At 41.8% G+C, this 21,461-nt stretch overlaps 4 protein-coding genes across 7 annotated transcripts in view; 1 reads left to right on the forward strand and 3 right to left on the reverse strand.

Annotated features, from left to right (window-relative positions):
* LOC107373377 (gastrula zinc finger protein XlCGF57.1) overlaps positions 1–10,904 on the reverse strand; it is a 147,227-nt gene extending 136,323 nt beyond the window's left edge. Inside the window, exon 1 of the mRNA XM_070548603.1 lies at positions 10,441–10,904. The gene's annotated coding sequence lies outside the window, so the exon portion shown is untranslated. The remainder of the gene's footprint in view (positions 1–10,440) is intronic.
* Positions 1–21,461, forward strand: part of LOC129162178 (oocyte zinc finger protein XlCOF6) — an 849,318-nt gene that overhangs the window by 185,028 nt on the left and 642,829 nt on the right. The gene's annotated exons all lie outside the window — the stretch shown is intronic.
* The window catches only part of LOC129161859 (zinc finger protein 135), a 185,754-nt gene that overhangs the window by 34,105 nt on the left and 130,188 nt on the right, over positions 1–21,461 (reverse strand). The window lies entirely within an intron of this gene.
* The window catches only part of LOC129160563 (zinc finger protein OZF), a 43,317-nt gene continuing 35,609 nt past the window's right edge, over positions 13,754–21,461 (reverse strand). The window contains exons 3-4 of one of the 2 annotated variants that reach the window (XM_070548650.1): positions 15,365–15,449; positions 13,754–15,285 (exon numbers count right to left, since the gene is read on the reverse strand). In XM_070548650.1, the coding sequence (XP_070404751.1) occupies positions 13,930–15,228 (1,299 nt within the window). In that variant the 5' untranslated portion in view covers positions 15,229–15,285; positions 15,365–15,449 and the 3' untranslated portion in view covers positions 13,754–13,929. Of the gene's footprint in view, positions 15,297–15,364; positions 15,450–21,461 lie in introns of both variants that reach the window. The other variant, XM_070548651.1, reaches the window with a different exon arrangement.

Below are 21,461 nucleotides of genomic sequence, written 5' to 3' on the forward strand. Positions count from 1 at the left end.
GTAGGCTGTAAGAATACTGCCTACATTACATGGTTCTTCGAGCCGGATTGAGTGCACCCTAGCATACAGTATGACAGAAGCAACTACAGACACTCCAGAGCCCGAGGGGAGGCCACGAAGACAGCGTCGCTTGCCCTCATATCTAGAAGATTATGATGTTGGATACAGACCTCTATTGCCTCATCCTACAGCCGCTTCATGCCGCTCCAGCAGCCATTGTCGAAGCCAAACTAGGAAATCAGGCAGTTCTAGGTCCTGCTCCATATCCAAATCTAGTATGAGAGCTGTGTCTTCTATTGGCCACTATGAATGAATGAACGAACGAATGAATGAACGAATGAAAGATCAATTTTATTCAGTCATCATAAAAATAATTAATGTAAACAGTAACATATGCATGAGACTGCCTCAAGGTCATGCATTCGCTTCTAAACTGTTTCCTTTCCAGCTCAAGAAGAATGAAGATAAAGGACTCTTTCCTTTTAATAAATCAATGAACTCTATTTTTAATAACGCTAATCAAACAAAGTGTCAGTCAATAACAGGGTTGTCACGGTGTGAAAATTTAAACTCACGGTTATTGTGACCACAATTATCACGGTCTTCGGTATTATTGTGGTATTTTTTTAAGTGTTACATTTTCAGACAGCTAAATAAACCCTGTATATCAGGAAAATATTGTCCTCAGTTTGTGTCTAAATTTTGCCTTTAGTCTTTAAAATACCAATATTTGCCCATAACTTCTTATTTTTTGTCTGTTTGATGTCATCATTTAAAAATATTAGATCAGATGTTACTCAGTACTCAAGTAGCCTTCTAATCAGATACTTTTTTACCCTTACTTGAGTAATAAACCCTATATCAGGAAAATATTGTCCTCGGTTTGTGTCCTTCCAGTGAACTTTGCAGATGTGTGAAAATGTCATCAGGCAGTAATCATTGTTAAATTCATAATTATTCTCGGAGAGAGACCAACTCTTATCTGCCCCTGGGAGCCCCGTAATGCATAGCGTCATTTCAATATGGGGGTGTCCGCGACACGGTTTATATGCAGGTAGCGGCGCTGCGGCTGCTTTATATAGCGACTCGTTGCATTCTCCCTCAACCCAAATCCTCGGATCACGCATTTTAGCTAAAACGCTAACGTTAGCTTGCCTTGCGTTGATTGTAGAGTTGTGGGTGATGGTCACGCAGATGTGTCATGAGATTTGAAGCGTTGCTGCCTTTCACACACACTTTTTCTGCACGTGCTGCAAACAGGATAGCCGTCTTCTATCAACTGTCCCTCGGCATTCTTCAAATATCCAAAAGATGCCCGTACTTCCCACTTCGTCTTCTTAGAGGGATAAAAAATGTCCTCCTGAGCGCTGCCATCTCCTCCTTTGGCCATTATTTCAGCTTTAGCTTCAAGAAAGTTTTGGTTGTAAACAATAAAGCGCGCATGTGCCGCCGGCAACTTCAGCAGATGATACGGTGGCTGGTAAGGGTCACCGCGCCTACACCGCAGCCACGGTAATCCACCGAGATAATATAGTTTTTTAAAAAACAAGACGGTTATTATTATTGTCAACTTTTTACCGGGGTTTACCGCTACACCGGTTACCGTGACAACCCTAGTCAATAATAATATGGTGACCAATCTGTGAAATGACAATGTTATGATTAGTAGGCTTTAATAAGTAATATGACTTTAATCTAGCTGCACTAGACATGCTGATCACACGTAATGTAAACGCACGACAAATTGCTTTTACTGATCCAATCAGAACCTTCCTTTCTGAAGCGTGGCATAGTCTCTGTGGTGTTTATAAATCTGTCCCAACTTTGATTCGACCAGAAATCAAAACATCCAGATTAATAAAACCAGTACCCATGCCATCTTAGTTCAGTTCTCAACAGTTCTCTGCAGCTCACCGCATGCTAAGAGGAGTATCGGACCGGCCACCCGGACTTCTTTTTTAAGCAAAGAACCAACAAGCTGGATAAATTCTGTTGCATTTTTCCAACCAAGCAACGGTTCCTTTCAGAATAAAAGCTGAACTCACTGACCCCAAGGGGTCCATCTGACGCTGTCAACCAACTGTCGCTTTTTACCTGGAGATAATCCAAAGACTAGTCTGGTGTACTGCTGACGCTGTTTCATCAGCTCAAGTACCGAAAGGGGGGGGGGGGGGTCGAGGACCTGGCTTTCTGGACAGGCGAATCGAAATGAATCATTGACCCAATAATCGAATCGGGAGACAAGTGAAGATTCACACCTCTAGTTTTAGTAGTTATTAGTTTTTAAGTCATTTTAATTAGTTTTTTAATTAGTTTTAATAATTAATTCTTTCATTTAGGTCTTCTTTTTAATTATTATTTTTAACCCATTCACTGCCATTGATGACTTGAGTCGACTATTTTAGTAGTCGACTAATCGTGTCATTCATAAAGGTTTAGCTTATTGCACCAGGATGCTCTAATATACCATCATTAGCTTCTTGTCTGAAGTGTGATCAGCTATGTGACATCTAATAATAAAGACAAGATGAAAGCTTATCAATACGGTTGGGCATGGAGCATTGATTGGAACCGGGACAAACTGTTCGTTTTTCCCACTCGTTCAAGGTTTTTTATTTTGATTCCTAATTTCGATTCCTAGAATGCCGACGGAAGAGGAATCCGCGGCCGATCTCCGTGAAAAATAAACGTGATCTTCAAATTGTGATTAACGCTTTTTAGAGCGTATCACACCAGTGGTCTGTGTGCAGCACCGAGTCCCAAAAACACCAGCCTATTAACATGGTCAGGCTTTAGGGATGCACGCAGGCAGTTGACAACATGTCCACCAGTGCTGAAGACCCTTTCTGATGAGGCACTTGTGGCTGGGATGCAAAGATATTTCTTTGCCAGGACGGAGAGTCGTGGGAAGAGGTTCTGTGATGGCTTCCACCACCCCAGTGGGTCTTCCTCTGTGTCCAGGGTCCCTGCCTGGAGGTACCCCTGAAGCTCACAAGCTATGGCCTGGTCCAGTTGAAGAGCATGTTCTTCACCTGGAGCTGCTGGGCTGAGAGGGACCTTAAAGAGGCTGCTTAGGCCCCTTTTCCTCTTCGTTTGGTTTGATGCACCATCATCAGCAACCTCCGTGTTACCAACGGGTGTCCCCATCACTGCAGCCTTCTTTAATGGGACAAACATAAAATGACAGCAACACAGAATGAGGAACCAGTTTTATCTGGCTCGGGTTTGGCATTCTACAGTACAGTCCTTAAATAATTACTATAAATAATGACAGATGGTAGTGATGGGTCCAGCAACAACGACGCCTCGACGCCTGTATCAAGCTCAGGGAGCGAAACCCCGTATCGGTGTGTGTATCACCTTAAGAACCAGTCACGGGCCCGAGACAGCTGCTGTGTCGCCTGCTGCTGAAGCGACAAACTGTGTTGAAATGGAGGAGCGTCTGCATCCGACAACGGGATGAGTTTGTAGAAAAAGCTCATCTTCAGAACCAAAATGATTCCCTGCAAGCCTCCATCATGGAAGCAGAGAGGAAATAAACAGCTGTCTGCAGTGTGGGACCGTTTGGATCTTTGGTTCCTTGTTTCATCCTCTTCCTCTCCGATTCTGCTTTCAAATGTAAATAATAATAATAAGTTCTTCACTAAAACCAAATAAGTCCAAATAAGTCAGTCCATGGGCAACATCACACTTGTAATTTCATTTTTTCTCCAGTTGTGACTGACATTCAGATCATTTATAATGATATAGTACTTTAAATATAACATTTTAAACTCAGATTAAGATATTAAATAATGCAGTGTACAATATGGAATACAATTAGGCTTCATAAATATATAAAGTTATTTAATCAGGAGACTACCTGAATCTCCTAATTATGTTGTCTATAATGAGATAGAAGATCCAGCAGGTGTCAGTAGACTCCTGTTGATGTAGTAGATGTTATTCAGTCCTTGGAAGCGACAGCGTTTTGACACCGTATCAAAAAAGTTTGTTAAATATGCCGAGACACACACACACACACACACACACACACACACACACACACACACACACACACACACCGTGATGGACTTCATTTCCATCGTCAGCCCTACTGTGATGGTTTCTTGGCTGACCTCGCTTGCATATCTCAGTTTGAACCTTGGGTCCAGGACAGTGGCCATGCCAAGCAACTCTTGTGTTGGTGAGTCATCGTACTTTTCATTTAGGTACTCCAGGATTCTCCTCTTGATGCATTTTGAGAGGTCTGTGGCATCATCTTGCTCAGTGTTGGAGTGTTGGTTTTGTTAAAGACACACACACATGTTTCTCTCCAGAAAGCGTATCAGTGAATTCAACCAGAGGTCCCAGGGTCTTGTTGACGGCCTCAAGGACATCGATGTCCTGCCATGAGGGGATGAGGCGCCTAGTTCCTTTGTCTTGGGAGAGGACATGGGCAGTGGCCTTCTGCTGCTCAAGGACTCTGGAAAGCATGGCCTGCCTGGATCCCCATCTGGTTGGACACTCGGTCTTTAAGGAGTGGTCTGGCAGTTTGAGGTCTATCTGTGCCTTTTTCAGCTCTCTCTCTCTTTTTCCAACCGAATGAAAAGGTGCTGACCACTTTTTTGCAGACCCCCACTGCACGCTCAACCCTGTGATCTTTCATGGCTCTTTCTGTAAAAACATGAAAATATAAACAAGCATTATCAGGAGGATGATGTCATTTCCTTGAGTGTAGCTCATTCATGTGTTTGTATAATTGATAGAAAATATGCATCATATTCAGTAGGAATTAGGCCTACTCACCTATGGCCAAATGTAATCTGTGCCCAAAGCACTGGAGCCTCATCCAGCCATTCAGTTCTGCAGCCAGTATGACGTTTGCAGCGTTGTCTGTGGTTATACAGACGAGTTTACTCTCCTGCAGATCCCACGTAGCCAGTGCTTGTTTCAGACCTGCAGCCATGTTCTGCCCCGTGTGGTCTTCTGGGAAAAATGATGTCTGGAGACATTTGGTTTTCATGTTGAAATCCATGTCAATGAAATGTACCGCGAGGCTCAAATACGGCTCCATGGTGCGGCTTGACCACAAGTCCGTTGTGGAGGGAAAATATTGGGCTGTAGCCACTTCCTTTGCGACACCATCATGAACTCATCATATAAAGCGGGAATCGCCACTCGACTAAAATAGTGACGAGATGGCAAGTTATACCGTTTGTCCAAAGTGTTGATTAGCTTCTTAAAGCCGGGGTTGATCACTGTGTTGACTGAGCATTGGTCTTTGGCGAGGAACAACGTTACGGCGTTTGTTATCTCCTTGTGTCTCTGGAGCTGGTGGGGTATTTAGTGGCGTTGTACAGGGTAGCGTGAATGGAGGTCTGTGAGGATGAAGCCGGTGTTGTTGAGGGTTTTCTCTATGCTCCATTGTTTCATCGTATGTTACTTTGTGAGCGGTCCTCAAATGATTAAATAAGTTGGTAGTGTTGCCCTGTGGTGCCGCTACAACACCGTAGCAAAGTTTCCACACTATATCGACTTGATTCACGTCTGACTCCGCGAACAAATAATGTTTCCACACCACTGAAGTAGTTCTACCTCGCTGTTCAACTAACGGAATTCTTTCTTTATCCTCTCCTCTCCAAATAACGTCTGCTTAGCTTTCCTCTGAGGCGACGCTTTGCTAGCTTTACTCTTGATGTGACGCATCACGTGTTCGAAACGCAGAGAGGTGCGCTCGATTTGCCACGCGAGAGTAAAACACGAGGGAGGTGCTGATAACCGGCTCAGTCATTTTTAATAATCGTTGAAAGCCCAGATCGTCATCGTGATTAAAATTCGATTAATTGAGCAGCCCTGGGTGTGGGACCATTTTTCACGTCGTAAGGTGGAAAACGTAGTCCAGTATAAATACTGTAAAATGGATTTAGCCCACCACAACACCACAACCTCCGTGCTGCACCACCTGTAAATGTCACTTCTGCAAGCGGACTCGGAGCCTCTACAAGATAATGCATTTTAGCCTGTATTTCTATATATTCTGCGGACACTGTGCGACTTTTCATTTGTAGCGCTCAGTTTCAGCTCACACCGTACGTCTGGTAGCAACACGTCAGACTTAAAATTAGGGATGCACCGATCAGGTTTTTTGCTGCCGATCACGATACCGATATCAAAGAATGCTGATCACCGATACCGATCACCGATACCGATCACGTGGATTGGCCAGAAATTTTCTACAACATTATAATGAGTGCTACAAACTACATAATCTGGGAATAAAGGAAATGTATCCTAATCTAAAATGGTCTGTATTAGGGTCATCACGGTGTGAAAATTTAACCTCACGGTTATTGTGACCAAAATTACCACGGTTTTCGGTATTATTGCGGTATTTTTTTAAATGTGTTACATTTTCACACAATTAAATAAACCCTGTATATCAGGAAAATATTGTCCTCAGTTTGTGTCTAAATTTTGCCTAAAATGTGGTATTTTGTAATTATGTTGTTTGTTTGTTTACATTTTTCCACTTTAGTCTTTAAAATACCAATATTTGCCCATAACTTCTTATTTTTTGTCTGTTTGATGTCATCATTTTAAAAATATTACTTCAGATGATACTCAGTACTCAAGTAGCCTTCTAATCAGATACTTTTTTATCCTTACTTGAGTAATAAACCCTATATCAGGAAAATGTTGTCCTCGGTTTGTGTCCTTCCAGTGAACTTTGCAGATGTGGGAAAATGTCATCAGGCAGTAATCGTTGTTAAATTCATAATTATTCTCGGAGAGAGACCAACTCTTATCTGCCCCTGGGAGCCCCGTAATGCATAGCGTCATTTCAACATGAGGGTGTCCGCGACACGGTTTATATGCAGGTAGCGGCGCTGCGGCTGCTTTATATAGCGACTCGTTGCATTCTCCCTCAACCCAAATCCTCGGATCACGCATTTTAGCTAAAACGCTAACGTTAGCTTGCCTTGCGTTGACTGTAGAGTTGTGGGTGATGGTCACGCAGATGTGTCATGAGATTTGAAGCATTGCTGCCTTTCACAGACACTTTTTCTGCTCGTGCTGCAAACAGGATAGCCGTCTTCTATCAGCTGTCCCTTGGCATTCTTCAAATATCAAAAAAATGCACATACTTCATCTTCTCTGAGGGATAATAAATGTCCTGAGCGCTGCCGTCTCCTCCTTTGACCATTATTTCAGCTTTAGCTTCAAGAAAGTTTTGTTGTAAACAAAGCGTGTATGTGCCGCCGGCAACTTCAGCAGATGATACGGTGGCTGGTAAGGGTCACCGCGCCTACACCGCAGCCACGGTAAACCCACCAAGATAATATAGTTTTTTTAAAAACAAGACGGTTATTATTGTCAACTTTTTTTTTTTTTACCGGGGTTTAGCGCTACACTGGTTACCGTGACAACCCTACCTGATTGGTTTGCTTTGATCTATTTTGAAAATTCCGATCAAAACCGATAGGGGCGCTATCGGCCGATTACGATCAAATGCCGATCCATCGGTGCATCCCTACTTAAAATGTGCTAAAAAATAGCTGTTTTTACACAATATGTCGGACTTTTTATAGTGTTGTTATTGATATTTGTTGTCCCTCGGGATTGCTGCAGGAGGACACGGGTATTTATGAGTGGCGGAGGAAAATGAAAGAAAGTAAATAAATGTTTTGTGATCAGTACAATTTGACAAAACCACGGCAAACATGCTTTCTCGACAATCCTTGTTATTGTGTGAGAAAAAGTGTAGAAATTAAAACGGACGTGTGTTAATAGGGAAACAGCCGGCGAGCTGTTTGCGCCGTGAGCGGTTCTGGTTCTGTTTGGGCCGCAGCCGCTCGCAGCGCTACTTCAACAGTTATTCTCCTAGTTTTTGTCTGGCTTGCAGGCTAGCAGATTCTCGCGCGAGGGGAAAATCGGCTCAGGTTGTTTACTTATGTTTTGCACAGACATTTGTTTCTGTGAAGTAAAGTTGAAGTGCTGAAGTTTTGAAAACTAATTTTGAATAAAACTTGAAGAATAACTGGCAATTGCTCATTTTAAGAGGTCTTTCATATTTTATAACATGCTATTTTATATAATGGTTTACAAACACAAAAGAGTAATTTATTACTCGATTACAAAAAATATTCGATAGCTGCAGCCCTACACTCGTGTGTGTGTGTGTGTGTGTGTGTGTGTGTGTGTGTGTGTGTGTGTGTGTGTGTGTGTGAGCGTCAGAAGGCTGAACAATAACCTGTAGAATAATTAAAGTCATCATGCTAGAGCAGCTTTTCTGAGGTGGACCACACCAGCTTCTGCCACAATAAATAATAATAATAATAATAATAATAATAAATAACATTTTAATTTCCTTTCTGAACTGTTTCTGTTGAGAGTTTAACGTTTAAAACCTGTTAGCTTGTCACTGACAGCAGCTGCGGTTAGGTTTCTGACTGAACGCTGCTGCAGCATGGAGGTGTAGCTCTCAGTCATCCTGGACATGACCATCCTGAGAGTTGGAGCTGAAAACAGCTGGACGCTTCTGGATATGTTGGAGACGTTTATGTTTGTGTCTAAATGAAGGTGATGTTGTTGTTCATAGAGTTAAAATTCATGTTGAAGTTAAGATTATTTCATCCAGTAGGACCTGTGGTCAGCTGGCTCATGTAAAACACGTCATGTCTTCAAAGAATCTGAATCGGGAATCGATAGGAACCGGAATAGATACGAGGAATCTGAATCGTTCAAAATCAAACGGTGCCCAACCCTACTCATCAACAACTATGATTAACTTTGTAACCTGTTAACTCGTTCACTGCCAGCGTTTCTCACCGTTTTACTGGTTTTTTAAGAGTGACAGAACGTTGCGCGCTAGCATGATGTCGACGCCAAAACAACCAAAACAAAGCGGAGACTCACCTCTTACATCAGGAAGAATCAAAATCAAAATTGATCACTGTTTCCAAAAATGACTGAAAAAATACCAAATAAAACAAAAGTAAATGAATGCCATCCTCCTTGTGATGATGCCCTGGGCAACTGCCATAAAGTCACATCAAGAAATGCTGCTGATCATTCCAATGATCCCAAATAGACTCACATTAGGCCACATGAAAGCAACTGAACCCAAAAATATATTAACCAGTATATAACTGCACTCTCACACAACACGCCTGCAGCAACAGTTAGGACTCCTCCCTCCCTTTTAAAAGCGTTTTTGCTTCTGAGGACATTGTGGTTGTAAAACCACACGCTAGTAGTCTGGCCCCGGTGTGATCAACCAGTTTCTGCGGGAATGTGACGGCAGAACCAGGGCCAGATTAACACTTTGTTGTACCCTGGGCAACAATATTCAAGGGCTCCATAATCACGACCCGAGGATCACCATAATGTGGTCACAAACAGAATATTTTACTGTAATATGCAGTAAATATACTCAATACTTGAATGCCTGACAACATGTAACCCGCCCAGAGTAACCTTTGACCCACCTCGTGTGGACTGACCAATGAGGAGAGGGTCTTAACTTGAGGCCCTCTCTTCATTGGTCAGTCTGCATGAGACTGACTGTCAACTGACGTTGAGTCATAGGCAGCGAAGCGTCTCTGTGCAGCGCAAAAGCCCGGGTGGACAGTTTGTTTAATGTAGGGTGATCATATTTCCATTTCCAAACAAGAGGACAGGGGATCTGTGCCTATGACATCACACTATGGCAACGCCACACAAACCATGTTGGGACCCATTTTTTGTAAGAACTAAATTAATATCAGATTCTGCCAATAAAAGGGCTCTAAAACAATTCAAGCATAAACCAAGATTTAGCAGGTGGGATGCTAAAGCTTGGTTTATGCTTGACGCATTCACTTTCCGCGCGGTGATGCGGCTCGCGGCTGGAACGCGCTTCACAATTCGCAGTGTTTATGGTTCATGCGGCTCGTCTCTGCGGTGGGCCAATATTCTCCCAAACTGAACGGGGCAGTATGGAGCTCTACAGCATGCATCCAACACTACACCATAGTAGAAGTAGAAATGACTGTTTACAACATGGCATTTCAGCATTTTTAACAGCGTTCTCGTCTTTTCCGACAGTGCGAGCTATTTCTCTCCAAGATTTATTAACAACACATTGATCACGGTGATCTTTGAGAGCCGAATAATACAAATGTCTGTATTTACGAACCTCTGCCGTGCCGGTCCGCCATGTTTTTCCGCGTCCGACCGTCCGCGTGGTTAGAAATTTTCCGAGGTGCGCGTTGCGGAAATCTTGGGCCGTGCGGAGACGCGGTGGAGGGGCGTGGTTGTTAAAATGACGCAAAATGACGCAACTTTTCCGCGCGGAGCCGTGCGGACCTCGCGGACGCGTCAAGCATAAACCAACCTTAATGCTAGCACGCTGCTAATGCCCGTAAATGAACGTGTACAGTAAAGTTAGCCGACATTTTAGAGTGATATGAAGCTTACCGCTCTGCTGCTGTGTCGAGCTGGGTCCAGCCAGCCGCGGGGCCTTTCTGCTGGGCTAAACTAGTTCGTGTCGCACCGCCACGGCTCAACAAAAGCCACCACACCTATAAAACACACTTTTCTTGCCTTTTCTAAGAGATGGTAATGACTCCAAGTTGTTGTTTCCGTTTCGGATCTTTATTCCGGGTTACTGTTGGCCGCAGCCCACGTCTTAACTCCAGCAGAAACACCGTTAACGATCTCCGATCACACTAGCTCGTTTTCTTCTAAACAACCGAACCGGAACTCTGCACACAGCCGGCCAAAAACATCCCTTCAACATAAAAGTCCAACCACAACAAATCGTAACCCGTTACACTACTGTACAACAACTTAAGGCGTGACACATATAGCCTATATTTGCGCACCTATGCTAACCATAATTGTAACTGTCCCTGAGACAGTTAAAATAAAGTTGTTTATTTCAAATGTTTCTGTGATAGAGAGATGCTTAATTTGGTTCATTTAATTACTAGATAAGATGATAAAAGTGTAACAATGATTAAAAAACATGTTTAAAATATGTGATTACAAAATATGGGTTTGTTAAATATGTAACGTGCTGTAAAGTTTGTATGAGGTAGAGTTTGTAATGGTCACATGATCAGAGTTTGGTTTAGAGCGCAACCATAGCAACTGTAACTGCTGTTGTAACTGCAACTGTAACATAGCATGGATACATGGCTACAGATGCGTCTATAGCCTCGATGTTAATGTCATTCTGCATGTGGTCCAAGAGGCGCAAACGGTATGGTTTCATGTATAATGTTTGTATAATGTTGCATATGTGTTCTACACTGGTAATGGGAGGACATTTTTGTGATTCATCATTGCGCATTTTCTTTCTGTTCTGCTTGCTCGAGACTGTTTATGGACAATGATATGAGAGACTGATAAGTTAAAACAGTTATGGTGTAAACTTTGTGTTTCTTCAGTTTTCACGGTGTCTGAAGACAATAAGAGAGAGAGAGAGAGAGCAAAATAAACATCCGAAGACATCAGTATGATGCGTGGCCATTCTTTGTTGGACCCCTGTAGTTACAATAATCGTAGTTTGAAATAATTTAAATATCATGAAACGTTAAATTTTTTACATTATTTTGAAAAGCCACTGGCTTCTTCCTCTCTAGCTGCGGTGCTTCGCGTGGCTTCTGATGAGAGACAGCAGCAGGGCCGTATCCAGAGTTTCTAAACTACCGAGGGCCACCATCCGTTATGCCATGCACATTGAGAACAAACTGAAGACTAAAGCTGATTTCAGATTTAGTAAATCCTTACTTTGGTTAAATAAATCAGTTGTTGAACCCCCACTTCTCTGTTTGGTCTCCTTTCTTATTACAGCCCACCACTTCCAGTCTGGGTTGTAACAATCTGCAGACAGATTTCTGAGTATCTCCTCCTTTGGTATACAGATCCTCACTGAGCCAAGTACTGTGAACAAATAGTTTCTCCATGATATTATCCAGCAAGGTCCCGTTTTCGTCAAAACAAGGGTGAGGTAATGAAAAAATAGAAATATTTCATTAAATTAACATTTAAATTATTTATATGCATCATTAAAATAAAAAAAACATGTTTTGAAATATATAAAGTGCACCAAACTTGACTCAGTCCATTCAACAATTCTAAATGGACAATTATGTAACTCATCAATTAATTATTTGAAAGGATAATTTGTCAATTAAATGCTGAAAAAAATAAACAATACATTAATGAGGCAAGAACTTTTTAAACTTGAACATACCTACACCCACAAGTCTATTTTTACCTGGAGTCTCCTCTCAAGAGTAGATGAAGTAATATTACAACTTTGACAGAATACAAATTCTCTCTCTCTCTCTCTCTCTCTCTGGAAGCCCCACTCTAAGGGCGTTTGCAGTGTATTAGTGACTAATATATTGTACAACCACAGTCGTGCGGGGTAAACTAACCAATCAGAAGACAGAGAAAATCTGCCACAGGCCACGCCTCCAGAGTGCCAAAACCCCTTCACAGCCGAGCGAGCAGAGTCAGAAACCGAGCGCGCAGAGAGGCTGCCGCGCGCGCACGTTTTCCTCAGCCGTGTGCTCGTTGGCAACGCGCGCATGCAGGTTTGTCACTTGTGCACATCCTTGTGCACTCACAGACACAGTTTGCTCCCTCTCAGTGCACAAATGACCTCTCGCCATGTATATTTTCACTCGCGAGTCCCGTTCACACGCGCGATGTGGACCCAATCCGCGTGCACGGGTTGTGGCACGGCTCTGACGCCATACTACTCGTATTTAAAGGTATAGCAATCTATGTTTTTCTTCCGGGTAGATCACGTCAACCATTGGTCCGCAAAAATGTCAATTTCTGGTGAAGCCAATCCTGGGTTAGTTTTCACTTCCTGCACATGCGTACTCTGTGCACCCCCGCACTCTCATGGAAATCAGGAAGAGGATAACGCGGTCCAGTCCGCTCCCCACAGACGCCGCTGTTGACGGTTTTCTGCTCGAGAGGTAAACCAACGTTCTGCATGCAGTTTTTAGAGCCTCTTATTACACATTACGGCCGGCAGCTACTTGTAAACAGGCGCTGGGAGAGTGTTGCGCAACGTGGAGAGGGCGGTTCTTTCCTGATGTTCAGAAACATCGATTGCTATACCTTTAAGTAGGAAGTTGTAGTACTCTTTCCACCTCAGGTTGCACCGAAGACATTACAAAAACAGAAAGAATGGAACAAATAAGCTGGATTAGTTGGTACCATTGCCGGTGGATGAATCTTCCTTGGTTTGGGAGTGAAGCAGCTAGACCGATGGAAGTGGCGGGTTTTGTCCAGTTTGCTGAGCGCCACATGAAGCTAACCTGCTTTTGCTACCTTTCCATCCGATGCTTACCCTGTTAGCATTAAACAACAAAGTAAAACCTTCTAACTTGTACATGAACTTTTTCTATATGTCACAGTGAAACTTGGATTTGTAATTACAGAAAGTAAAATGTTATGTGTAGATGTGCGAGGGAGAGCCGCTACACCGTGCAGTGGAGCTAGATGAACTCTGGAATAGGTGAACAAATCTTATGCTCTGTTATTTCAAATAAGTTTGCACTATTTTACCTCAAAAACGTTAAAAACAGTTCATTGTACATATTCTGGTTAATTACTGTTGCACAAAAGTCTGATTTTTGATTTTTGCATGACAGATAATTACACGAGTGGATTAATCTGGTGACTTTGATGGCAAGCCTTCTCACTTTGCAAAACATCAGCATTTACGTTTAAACTCCAGAAACAGCGAACAATAAACTGAATAGTGAACAAAGAGATTTAATAAAACACTTTAGTGGCAAACAAAAATTTTATTTTCAACATTTTCTTCTCCAAAAACAAAACATTTAATAGAACTGCTGCCTTTCATTTTAGTTAAAAGAGCTTTCAAATCAGTAGCACATGTCATTCAACACCCTTAGAAGTCCCCAAATATATATTTTATTTATGTTCATTATTCTGTCCTGTGTGGACTCTCATGTGTCTGTTTAAACTTGTCTTTTGAGCAAATCTTTGTCCACAGAGCTCACAAGCAAAAGGCTTCTGTCCTGTGTGGACTATCATGTGTATGTCTAAAATTCCCTTTCGGCTGAATCTTTGTCCACAGAGCTCACAAGCAAAAGGCTTCTGTCCTGTGTGGACTCTCATGTGAAAGTATAAACTTGACTTTTGGGTAAATCTTTGACCACAGAGCTCACAAGCAAAAGGCTTCTGTCCTGTATGGACTCTCATGTGACTTTTAAAATAGGTCTTATGACTAAACATTTTTCCACAAAGCTCACAGGCAAAAGGCCTTTCTCCTGTGTGGACACTCATGTGTTTGTCTAAATGTCCCTTTTGGGTAAACCTTTGTCCACAGAACTCACAAGCAAAAGGCTTCTGTCCTGTGTGGACTCTCATGTGTGTGTCTAAATTTCCTTTTCGGCTGAATCTTTGTCCGCAGAGCTCACAAGCAAAAGGCTTCTGTCCTGTGTGGGCTCTCATGTGAATGTTTAAACTTGACTTTTGGGTAAATCTTTGTCCACAGAACTCACAAGCAAAAGGCTTCTCTCCTGTGTGAACTCTCATGTGAGTGTTTAAATTTGATATGAAACTGAAACTTTTTCCACAGTCGTCACAACTAAATGATTTTAGTTTTATCTGACCTTTCCTGCTAGAGTCTTTATTTTGCTTCACTGTAACACATTTCTTATCAACACAACAGCTTGAAGACTTCAGTCCTGAATGACTTGTCACTCTCATGTGTTTCTGGAGAGACCGCTCATGGAGAAACTGTTCACCACACTCTGGGCAGCTGAAAGATTTGACAGCCTTAACATGTGATTTAGAAGACCTGCTCTGCTTCCAGTCTTTGTTATCATCTTTGGTGTTTGGCTCAGAATCTGACAAGAGTTTCAGTTGACAGTCAGAATTGTTGCCATCCTGGTCATCATCTTCATCATTGCTGACTTCAGTCTCTGAAGAGTTAGAATCATATTCATAAAGATTTAGATCTGGATTCCTGGTAGTTTCTGCTCCTCCACAGTCCTCTCTACCACTTTCTGCTTTCATCTGGTCAGTGGTGCTGCTGGTTGGAAGATCTCTGTCTTTAGGTTGGTTCTGATCAAACTGTGACAACAGAACTTCTCTTCCTTCTTCCTTAACCTGATGAGAAACTGCAGATAATGAAATGTTGGTGGCATCAGTTTTAATCTCATCAAGCTGCTCCTCCTCTTCCTGCTTCATGTTGACGGGCTCCATGTCCTTCTGGTTCAAAGGAGGCCTCAGTTCTTCAGGAGCTCTTCCTTCTTCCTTAAACTGACACAAAACTGCAGAGAATGAATTATCACAGTTTAAAATGAATTTAAATATAACAAAACTTTAAAATGTATTTTACTTTGAAAAACCAGTGCTGCCGTTTTTCCCCGTGTGCGAAGGAGCCGGCTTCTGTGCGGTGCGCTGCTCTCACGAGTTAAAGAAAACTACAGGGAGAGAAAAGGTGGAAGAAAAGAACCTTACATTAGAATAGGGCTGGGCGATATGACGATTTTAGACCGTTTTACGATCTACACATCTGACGGTCTGTCATTTTGAGAGACCTTTTTATCACGATTCACAGCTCTGCTATTGAATTTCTGCCTCTGAATATAAAGGGAACTTACCCCAGGCGAATGACACGCCTTTGTTTGACCCTTAACCAATCAGAGTGAGTCATAGTAATATATTAGTAGCCCGCTTGTTTTCACCTGTGTGTGAACAAACCTGGCTTCAGCCGCGGCTGAGAGCGACAACGAGGTTTTCGTTCCGAAGAGGAATGCCTTTTCCATAGTACCGACCGAGCACCGATTCACGTCATTTCAAACGGTGCCTCGTTTCAGTACCCGTCCTTCACAACGAGAACTTGCCAAGAAAGCTGCGCATGCGCAAGAGCGTTATGTCGTCGGTCCCTGCGAGCGAATTGTAAACAGAGCAGCATGGTAGAAAGAAGAACGCATGCTAACGCTTGGGTCCACTTCACTAAATGTGATGGGTAACTAGGTGATAAAACCAGTGACAGACAACGATCTAAGTGAGACATCCTCATCTTAATCTGCTCTGGTAGGTAAATAAAATGTTTAAGATAACATTACCTTGATATGTTAGCTTCCGTTTCGCTAATGGTGCATTCGCTTTCTCCTCGGAACTCCGAATTTCCGATTAGATGAACATGAACGCACTCTAAAGTTTGGCTTCACTTTACTAAATGCGACGGGTGATTGGGTGAAGATGAAACCAGCGACAACGATCTAAGTGTGAGGCATCATCGTTTTAATCTGCTCCAGCAGTTAAATAAACTGTTAAAGATAACGTTAGCTTGATATGTTAGCTTCCATTGCCACCGTTGTTATCAGCTAATGGTGCGTTCGCTTTCTCCTCGGAAATTCTAACTTCCCAGTAGAAAAAATCAAATGAAAAAGGACGGCAAAAGGAATGAAGATACACAGTAAATTTAGTTCACAGTAAAGATGTTTGCTTCAGTTTAATTATCAGCTTATAAAACTACAAGGACGATGTTAAAATACAAACAGTTGAATGTTATTTATCAAATATTGTTATATATTGAGAAAAATATATATTTAATTATAAAAGAGAATTAAAATATGAAACACTTTAAAGTATCAAATTGGTACCGTTAAGTACCGGTATCGATTCGTAGGTACCAGGAGTTAGTACCGGATCGATTCAAATGTCAAAGGTACCCATCCCTATCATTATATGGAACTGGTTTGGTTTTTCACCAGATGACAAAGAGCAGCGAAACGTCATTTACAAGGAGAGCGTCAAGGCGAGTGATGGCAACACCACAAACTTGTTTAATCACTTGAAAAGAAGGCATCCCAAACAATACAATGAGAGCCAGCTGGCAGCTAAAGCTAAAAAGCCTGCGGCTGCAGCGGCTAGTGCTTCTTCCAGGCAGCAAACGCTAACAGAAACACTCACAAAACTCACTCCTTACGACAGAGACAGCAGACGATGGAACAGCGTGACAGATGCAGTGACGTTTCTCTTGGTTAAAGATTTGTGTCCCATGCGAACAGTAGGAGTGGGATTTAAGAAAATGATAAAAACATTGGATCCGCGCTACTAGTTTTCCAGCCGCAAGTATTTTTCGAACACCGCCATTCCACGCATGTACGCTGAATGCAAAGTGAGAGTTGCAGAAAATATTCAGAATGCGCAATTTTTTGCTACCACAAGCGATCTCTGGTCCAGCCGCACATCAGAGCCGTATTTGAGCTTAACTATCCACTACATGAGCAACTGGGAGCTACATAGTATTTTGAACAATTTAATGTTTGCACAATACGTTTGCAATTGACATGTTTGCACTTTAAATATGTTTACGATTTTAATTTATGTTAAGTTACTTGAAAAACAAGAAAAACTGATTTTTATAATTGTTTCTCTCAGGGCTTTTATCATCTCTGCTGTGAGTTTAAAATATAAGTGTGTTAGCACTGTGCTGATTATCCCTAATATGAATAAATGTTTATTCAATGTTTCTCTTCCTTAATACGCAATTGAAGTTATGCTATTCATGGATAAAAAATCGTGATAAAATCGAAATCGTGACAAAATATTGGAAAAATCGTGATATTCTATTTTTGCCATATCGCCCGGCCCTACGTTAGAAGAAGGCATTTTTAGTTCAGACCTGTGAAAACCAGCTTCATGCTAACGCACGCTGCTACATGTGAACAGTAACGTAGTCAATGTGGTCTGTCGTTAATGCGTAATTCCAGATCGGCAACAGCGTACAGCTTAATGTTGGGTCATGTTCCCACCGAGACTCATTTCTGCTCGCATTTTCAGAAGAAGAGGAAGGAAGCCGAGGAAGATGTTGACGTAACGTTAGATGAAGATGCTCATTGTTCTTTATCGTGACCCAGTTCCCTCTGAGTGATCTGTACCGTGATACGTGTGATATTCCCAACGTTCCTATTGGTGACTGAAGGGAATCTAACATGTGGCTAATATATTAGACAAGTAGGCTGAAGTGGAGGAGGTGAGTGAAGGAGAGACAAGTGGAGAGGCAGAGCAAGGAGCAGCATGATGATGGAGAGAGCAGCAGGGAAGCAGAGAATCTGGCTGGGACCCAAAATGTTCCTCCCTTGGCTGTAGCACAACAGTCAAGCATTACAATTTATGTCAAGTTAAATAAATATTTTATTTAATTTTAATTAAACATAAGCTGTTGTACACACTCTTGCATTAATGTTCACCAAAAACACACAGTCTCATGTCTCAGAACGACCGTCTCCATACGTCTCTACCACCCTGCAGTTAGGGGCGTGGTCCTGGTCAACACCATCTCCTGAACTCCACACTGAAGGTCAGAATGGGAAAGAAAGGTGATTTAAGCTATTTTGAGCGCGGCATGGTTGTTGGTGCCAGACGGGCCGGTCTTAGTATTTCACAATCTGCTCAGTTACTGGGATTTTCACCCACAACCACTTCTAGGGTTTACAAAGAATGGTGTGAAAAGGGAAAACCATCCAGTATGCAGCAGTCCTGTGGGCCAAATGCCTTGTTGATGCTAGAGGTCAGAGGGGAATGGGCCGAATGATTCAAGCTGATAGAAGAGCAACTTTGACTGAAATAACCACTCGTTACAACCGAGGAACGCAGCAAAGCATTTGTGAAGCCACAACACGCACAACCTTGAGGCTGACGGGCTACAACAGCTGAAGACCCCACCGGGTACCACTCACCTCCACTACAAATAGGAAAAAGAGGCTACAGTTTGCACCAGCTCACCAAAACTGGACAGTTGAAGACTGGAAAAATTTTGCCTGGTCTTATGTCTCTCCATTTCTGCTGAGACATTCAAATGGTAGAGTCAGAATTTGGTGTAAACAGAATGAGAACATGGATCCATCATGCCTTGTTACCACTGTGCAGGCTGGTGGTGGAGGTGTCATGGTGTGGGGGATGTTTTCTTGGCACACTTTAGGCCCCTTAGTGCCAACTGGGCATGGCTTAAATGCCACGGGCTACCTGAGCATTGTTTCTGACCATGTCCATCCCTTCATGTACTACAATTGTGAAAGCTGGGTGTAAAAGAATTTGTTGGTTGTTGCCATCATACATTAGACCTTGTGCTGACTTATGGCATAGAGTGTGAGGAAATAACAATCTTTCCTTTGAGTTTTTTATAACTGAGTTCTCGAGACATGAAAGTAAATTTCATTATAGTCGGTCTCTATCTGACAACGCAGTTGCATCTTTTAAATCAACTGTTCCATCTTTACTGTCCTCAGCATCTCAGAGGAACGTAGCAGAGGGCAATATTTTCAGTTCTAGCCCCTCACAAATTGATGCCTTAGTTCATCATGTTAATTCCTCTTTACGTGTGGCATTAGACGATGTTGCACCTTTAAAAAAGAAGGTAATTAGGGACAGGAAGTTGGCTCCCTGGTTTAATTCTCATTGACGAGCTTTAAAACAAAACTCTAGAAAATTGGAGAGAACATGGCGCTCTACGCACCATGAGGAGGCCTACTTATGCTGGAAAAATAGTCTTGTGCTTTATAAAAATAAGCTTCGACAAACTAGAACTGCTTATTTCTCAGCGTTAATTGAGGAGAATAAGCATAATCCTAAATTTCTTTTCAGCCCTTACCAAAAAGAAGTACACTGAAGTATAGTTGAAGTTTACTAAAAATGAATACAGTATACTTCAAGTTTACTTTCAATGTACTTATCAGAAGTATAGTTATCAGAGTACATTTTTTAAAATACTACTAAGTATACTTTAATACATACTTACATTAAAGTTTACTTACATTTAGACTATACTTGTACTTGACTCTATCAGAAGTATATTTCACCAAGTAATGTATAAGTATACTTAAATATATACTTGTAAAGTTTACTAACATTTAGATTGTACATATCAGAAATATACTTAGGGCTGCAGCTATCGAATATTTTTGTAATCGAGTACTCAATCGAATATTTTTTTCGATTAATCGAGTACTCTAATAAATTACCCTTTTGTGTTTGTAAACCATTATATAAAATAGCATGTTATAATTATGAAAGACATCTCAAAATGAGAAAGAGTTGCCAGTTATTCTTCAAGTTTTATTCAAAATTAAGTTTGCAAAACTTCAGCACTTCAACTTTACTTCACAGTAAACAAATGTCTGTGCAAAAAATAAGTAAACAACCTGAGCCGATTTTCCCCTCGTGCGAGAATCTGCTAACCTGCAAGCCAGACAAAAACTAGGAGGATAACTGTTGAAGTAGCGCTGCGAGCGGCTGCGGCCCAAACAGAACCAGAACCGCTCACGGTGCATGCACAAACGGCTCGCCGGCTGTTTCCCTACTAACACACGTCAGTTTTAATTTCTACACTTTTTTCTCACACTAACAAGGATTGTCGAAAGCATGTTTGTCGTGGTTTTGTCAAATTATACTGATCACAAAACATTTATTTACTTTCTTTCGTTTTCCTCCGCCACTCATAAATACCTGTGTCCTCCTGCAGAAACCCCGAGGGACAACGAACATCAATAACACAATAAAAAGTCTGACGTGTTGCTACCAGACGTACAGTGTGAGCTGAAACTTGAGTGCTACAAATGAAAAAGTTGCACATTGTCCACAGAATATATAGAAATACAGGCTAAAATGCATTACCTTGTAGAGGCTCCGAGTCCGCTTGCAGAAGTGACATTTACAGGTGCTGCAGCACGGAGGATGTGGTGTTGTGGTAGGCCAAATCCATTTTACAGTTTTACACTGGACTACGTTTTCCGTCTTACGACGTGAAAAATGGTCCCACACCTTTGACTTTTTCTGTCTTTTTCGCACTCCACCGGGGTTCAAGTTGTCCGCCATGGCTTAAGAGAAAGTTAAGTTATATTCGCTACTCGCGTGTGCATTCAGCCCAGTGGGCATGTGCGTCACTTATTTCGGTCCGGGTGAAACATGACCCCGGGCGATTGCAAAGCCATGAATTAATTAAATATGAATTAAACGAATCGTTGAGGCAGAAAATTTGACTCGAGGATTTTTTGTACTCGAATTATTCGAGGTACTCGAGGAATCGTTTCAGCCCTAAATATACTTCAAGTAAATTTTAAGTATACTTATAATTCTACTATTCTACTTGCATATTAAACTAATATATATACTTGGACTAAAGTTTACATTTAGATAATGCTTGCACTGGACAATATCTCATGAAAAGTCCAAATTTGACATGGTATAAAACCATTTGTAGCTGTATTGTTTTGACTGTAGCCCATTTTACATATTATCACATTTGCTGGATTGCTTTCTACTGTAAGACGGTTCAAATATTATTTATTCGATCTTTAATTTTGGACAAAAGGTCAGCATGTGGCTTAATATTATAGCCTAAGTGAACCTGATGTTTCTATTAGTCTATAGTGTCATAACTTTTTTCTGTTTATTTTAAAAAACATCCAATCCTTAAATGTAAA

Source organism: Nothobranchius furzeri, chromosome 2, assembly GCF_043380555.1.
Source record: "Nothobranchius furzeri strain GRZ-AD chromosome 2, NfurGRZ-RIMD1, whole genome shotgun sequence".
Lineage (NCBI taxonomy): Eukaryota > Metazoa > Chordata > Actinopteri > Cyprinodontiformes > Nothobranchiidae > Nothobranchius > Nothobranchius furzeri.